At 45.8% G+C, this 6,217-nt stretch overlaps 1 protein-coding gene across 1 annotated transcript in view; it reads right to left on the reverse strand.

The window, feature by feature from the left end:
- Window positions 1-2,167, reverse strand: part of LOC101998324 (zinc finger protein 58-like) — a 13,421-nt gene extending 11,254 nt beyond the window's left edge. The window contains exon 1 of the mRNA XM_005356688.2: window positions 2,089-2,167. Coding sequence (XP_005356745.2) covers window positions 2,089-2,094 — 6 coding nt within the window. The 5' untranslated portion in view covers window positions 2,095-2,167. The remainder of the gene's footprint in view (window positions 1-2,088) is intronic.
- Window positions 2,168-6,217: the final 4,050 nt, after the last annotated feature.

Below are 6,217 nucleotides of genomic sequence, written 5' to 3' on the forward strand. Positions count from 1 at the left end.
CACATACACACACACACTACACATAAGTGCAAAAATATGAATGGCCTATTCAGTTCACTGTTGCCTGTGTGTATGTTTTGGGGACTGACCACTTGTTACTGGATGAATAGTGAGTGGGCTCAGCCCTGGGGAAGACTAATTCTCCTCTCTTAGCAGTCCTTATGTGCCTATTCTTCTCTGTTAGCCAGCAGACTGCCCCCTGCAGGGGATCTTGTGCCACTGCCATTGTTCAGGGCTTGTTCAAGCAGTCATATTGTTGGGGTGTCATGGGTGCAGCTTCCCTTCCCTTTCTGGAAAGCACCACCTACAACAGACTTCCTGGACCCCAAGCTCTCATGATCAATATGGACCCTCTGCAGACATATTCCCTGACCTTCTGCACAGGAATTGTGGTGTGATGTATCTACTGGGTCAGGGCATCACAAGACAATAGTTCTCTGGATCTGAACGTTTTCGTTTTCTGTAATGCTCTCTGTGCTGCAGTGAGCAGTGTCTTTAACAGGCAGTGACAGCTACACTTCGGTGTAGGTCAAGGGAAAAGCATCTGGAATGCAGTTAGCAACTGTGATGCTTTAGTGGCTCCGGTATGCTCTCCTCTGTAACTTAAGAACTAAGAAGTCATCAGAGACAACTGCTGTTAATGCCGAGATGTGGGAGACACTGGGACACCTTTAGGGATTCAATGTCACACTGCTCATGGGGGTGGTTCACAGATACAACAGCTAAGCAGGGCTGTTTATTGCTTCTCTCCCTTGCTAAGCACCTTCCAGCAGTAAGAAAATTCACCCTTAGGCAGGAGGAGACCTTTAGGTCAGCTCCAGCTCCAATCCCGAGTCTTGTCTCTGAAGGCCAATGTGCTTTCACCATTGGGAAGAGGGAGAAACTTAACATCACAAAACTTTAGGGACAACTGAAATATAGCCTCCAGAAAAAAAAAAATGATGACATAGAAAATGTCTTTAACTAAAGGGCAGAGCTGAACAACAATGAAGCCTGCAGATGTTCAAGAACCAGGCAGAATGAAGAAATTTGGTGGATAGAACACCCAGTGATTTCTCAAGGGAACAGAAGCTGAACTATTTTAGAAGCTTCTTCGTAGCTAGTACAGAATGTTACCACCTTTAGAAGGAGTGAGTGAAAAAAATAGATCCCACTCTTTAACGGGCAGTGGTTCTCAACGTGTGGGTCACGACCCTTTGGAAAAACCTTCATCTCCAAACTTCTTCACATCAAATGACTTAGCAAAATTAGTTACGAAGCAGCAAGAGCAAAGGGACAGGAGTGCTGGACACGGACAACCATTGTGGGACAAGCAGACATCCCCCTGTTTTACAGTTAGTCTATCCTACATTACATACAGATGGAGGCCCTATCAAGGGTTAGAAAACCCAGCCCCCAGGGGGAAGTTGCAGTTCAGTTTCCTGTTCCGCATTCTGCTTTGCACCGGGTCCCTCGCTCCTCACGTCTGCAGCCTGTGTGCTCTCTCACCCTAGCCAAAAGCTTTTCTACAGCAGCTGATCCTGGCAGTCTGCATTTCAGAATTTCCCACCAGCGACCTGTTGCGCCAAAGGCTTTTCATCTGTGAATTCTTTAACTGGCAGAGAAAATGGACATAATCAAGACCTCAAGACCGTTACACTAGTCTGGCTACAGAGTACAGAAAGGACCAGAAACCCGTTTGCTCTAAAAACTAATGAGAAATCCCACAGCATCCATACGAGAATGGGTCAGAAGTGAAGCAGGCTTCCCTACCAAAGCTGCTGCTCAGGGGCTCCCAGCTCCCCCTCAGGAGTAGGCAGTCAGCTGACCTTCCTTAGCTTGCAATCCTGGACCCAGCACTGTCATCTACTCCGCGCACCCAGGCAGCTCTCCTGTCCCAGAAGCCCAAGGCGGGCTCAGGCTGCACGTGGCGTCCTAAGGAAACCATCACTCAGGGCACAGTCCCTGCCGCCCTCGTCCCAATCAGTTGAGCACAGCACCTACAAGGCTGCTTCTCCCTGAGCTTCTTCAGCCAGCTCGGGTCCGCTCCCTCCAAGACGGCCCCGCACCCCGCACAGAGCCTCAGGCTGCCCTGCACCCTGGACCAACCTCCATGTCAGAGACGCAACGGGAATGCACAGCAGGCGGGACTCTCACACAACTTTGGGGCACACGTACAAGTAGAGACCTAGAGTGTGGGATTTCCTGGAAGGCAGTCTGTGATGTCACAGTTGCGAGGACTACATTTCCCAGAAATCTGCGCGAAAGATAAATGACCCATAGGAAGAATGAAATTATAAACAAAAGATTACGTGGAGTAGTTGTGGGCGGGGAGGAGAAGAGAAAGCAGAAATTTAAAATACAGCATGTGGGGGAGGGTCTCATTAAGGAATCTGGAGAAACATTTTCGTAAGGCAAAATCGCAATCATATCTCAGGCTATTTTTGTAAGGCAAACTGTGCAGACATCATAGGTCATAAACTCACAACAGGTTGAAACACTTTTAGCAAGGTACATTAGGCTTAGGAAACAGAACCTTGTTCTTGTAAGGTATGGAGACTTACTAACAATGTCTAAAAGTGTGATCTGACTAACACCGTATAAAATGTGGTTTCCTAACAACAATGTGACTACTGTTTGGGTTCCAAATCAGCTGTGGAGAGTCGATCTGGTGCTCACCCTCAGATCCACAGCAAGACATGTGTAAACGTGTGCCAAGACTTTGACAGAAATATTGGGCTCACAGGTCACTTCTGGTCCACATGTTCTGATTTCAGTCTTACCACGACATTAAAAATCACATTTTTATGTGTGGTGGCAGCATATGCCTTTAATCCCAGCACTCGGGAGGCAGAGGCAGGAGGGTGTCTGTGAGTTCGAGACCAGCCTCATCTACAACAGCTAGTTCCAGGACAGGCTCCAAAGCTACAGAGAAACCCTGTCTCAAAAAAAAAGAAAGAAAAATATCACATTGAATTTTGTAGAAGCCCCCTTTCAGCATCTAATGGGATGATCCATGTGGCATTTTTCTTTCAGTTTATTTATATAGTAGATTACATTGACAAATTCTCCTATGTTGAACCATCCCTGCATCTCTGGGATAAAGCCTGTTGATCATGCTGGATGATTTTTTTATGTCTGTTCTTGGATTCTGTTTGCCAGTGGTTAATTCAGTATTTCTGCATCAGTGTTCATGAGGGAAATTGGACTGTAATTCTCTTTGTTAGTAGAGTCTTTGTGTGGCTCAGGTATTAGGGTAACTGTAGACCCGTAAAAAGAATTTGGCAATGTTCCTTCTGATTCTATTATTTGAAACAATATGTGTGATATAAGTATTAGCTTTTCTTTAAAATTCTCATAGAATTCTGTGGTTAAACTATCTGGCTCTGGGCTTTTTGTTTATAATTGGAAAACTTTTGCTGAAAGTTTCTCTTTCCTTGGGGGTTACAGGTCAATTTAAATTGTTTATCTGGTATTGATTTAATTTTGGCATGTTGTACCTATTTGGCTGGGGACTTCAGCCCGGGCCCCCTGGCATCCATTTTGAAATGTTAGGTGGAAAGTTCCTTTTCAAAGCTCCCTCCCCTGGGAGTTGCCTCAGTCCAAACTCCACCTCTGAGAAAGACCAACAACAGTGATCTCTCCCCAGGGAGAGACTAGACCACTCCCACAGGCTATTTAAACTGCCCCTCAGAGAATGAACACGTGGTCATTTCCTCCCCAGTGGTCATTCTGGTTATCTTTCCCCCTCTCTGTGTTTTCTCAGGGGCCACCCGGGAGCGCTAACATCCATTAAACCTGGGTTTCTTTTAATTTGGTTTGATTTGGTCTGATTGGCTTATTCCATCAGCAACGAGGCTGGTCAGTCAGTCAAAGAAAAGACTTAACAGCATATATATATATATATGTATATATATACATATATATATATATACACATATATATATTACTATTATGCATGAGGGTGTAACTTGACCTATATTCTCATAAGGTCATGTCATTGTCTGATTTGTTTAAAGACAAATTATTTCCTTAGTCATATATAAGAGACTAGTATACCAAAAATGGTCATATGACAATCATTCCTCTTCAATTTGTAATATAACTTATTAGTTCTGAGGGAAGTCCATGTGTTTGTTAACTTGTTCTGACTTCCAGGTTCTCAGAGTGGCACTCGAGGACTCTCTCAATTGTCCTGGTCACTCAGAATGTGCTGACTCATCTGCCTGGAAAGATTGTTCTTTCTGCCACCAGCATACAACAGGTTGCTAAGTGACTCGTGGTTTTTATCTCTCCCGCGAGTCTTTCTCCCTTGGAGTCTCCCTGGCAACTCTGACTTTCTTCCCAGAGTTCCTTTCATCTAGAAGTCCAGGCTGTTGACTGTTTAGCTTTTTCTTAAACTAATCAGGAGGTGGCTTAGCAAAGACACACCTTCACAGTGTAGAAAAAGACCACCCCACAACACCTCTCCAGCGCTAACCTCTCAGCCTGAAATGGGGCCCAGAATGGCGTACATTTAAGGTATTTATCCAGCCCGATATCTAGTGGTGTTTCAGTTTTAGCACATTTGACATTCTCTTGAAACTCACTATCCATCTTGTCGTCCAGATAACAGCTCCTATTGCTGAAAGTTTGCCAGGAGGCAATTCGTCATCTCAGATACTGCTAACGATGAGGTCACAAGGATGATGCTTGCCGGGCGGTGGTGGCGCAAGCCTTTAATCCCAGCACTCGGGAGGCAGAGGCAGGCGGATCTCTGTGAGTCCGAGACCAGCCTGGTCTACAGAGCGAGTTCTAGGACAGGCTCCAAAGCCACAGAGAAACCCTGTCTCGAAAAACCAAAAAAAAAAAAAAAAGGATGATGCTTTACGAAGTGTGCAGTTACCTTCAAGGAGCCCAGTGCCAGATGCACAGACTGGAAACTGGGCTGCTTTGCTGTGCTCACAGCCCGAGGCTAGGGAGCCCAGAATAAGTTGGCAGTAGCTGAGCATCCACCCTCCTCTTCTTTGCCCTTCTAGGTATGCCAGGCCCAACCCACAGTGGCTATGGGGTGTGGGCCACTTTTTCTATGCTGGGGGGGCTCCTTAGCTGTGTGGCTATCCAGCTAGAGAAGTCACACTCCTCTCTAATGCCCACTCTTTCTAATGGGTCTTGAAGTCTGCTTCCTGTAACTGTGATAGGGCATTCCTTGCCCTTAAGATTCCTTTGTCCTGTGACTGTGGTCTGCCTGGGCTTCTACTGTGACAAGTCTGGCTCCTCTTCTTTATGTTTCAACTTTACAAATATATAGAAATAACTTGTTTTGGAACATTATTCATATTACATATATATGAACATAAGCTGTCGAACCTAGGGTTTGGGGTCACTGCATCAGCCCCAAGCATGGGCATCTCTAAGGGTCCTCCTAATCTCCTGCTCCTGACTCTGAGACAGGGAAAAGGAGATCAACAAACAGCCTAAGAAGACATTGTGTGATTAACAACAGCTAGCAGGCTGCCTAATTCCAACCGAGACTACCATTGTTTATCTCCTGGTAAAAAGCTGTCTGCTAAAACACAAATAACGTATCTATTCCTTTTTCCAGCCTGGAGTATGTGGTTCCAGCATAAATGCATGAGGCTTCACCTTTCCTGTGGAAGCAAGGTTGTTCTGGGTAGAAATATTTAAAAGGTTCCCACCCTCACAACCATAGGAGGACATCCTCCAACCAGGAATTGAGTCCACTGGCTTCAGATGTGAGTGCAGGTAGGACCAGATGTTCACTAGGTGACCATATGGAGTCGAATCCTTGGCCACCCCTTGGCCCCTGAGAGCCTGCAGGAACTGAAAGACCTCCATACTTGAAAGACCCCCGTGCCCACATACTACGTTAAACTCTGCTGAAAATTTAGCTGGGTCCCCGGGCTCAGCTGATGCTAAAACTGGATATCTATGGGTTGCAGACTCACTGACTAGGCTAAGAAAAGAGAATACCCTACCCCCCCAAGGCATTCTATCTAAATTTTCATCTTGCTGCAGAGTGCTATATCTAGCTTTGTGGTTTTTCGGGACTAAGGAGAGGGAAAACTCCACCCTCCAAGATATCCTATCTAAACTGTCAACTCGCTGCAGGGTGGCTTTATGGTTTTTCAGGGAAATTTGAGAATAGACATGGGGCTGTCCCCAGGGTGAGCTAAGCCCTCCAATTTGAGAACCAATGAAATGCTGTTGCTAGGCAGCCTCTTTTGTAACTCTTTTT

Source organism: Microtus ochrogaster, chromosome 19 (assembly GCF_000317375.1).
Source record: "Microtus ochrogaster isolate Prairie Vole_2 chromosome 19, MicOch1.0, whole genome shotgun sequence".
Taxonomy (NCBI): Eukaryota; Metazoa; Chordata; class Mammalia; order Rodentia; family Cricetidae; genus Microtus; species Microtus ochrogaster.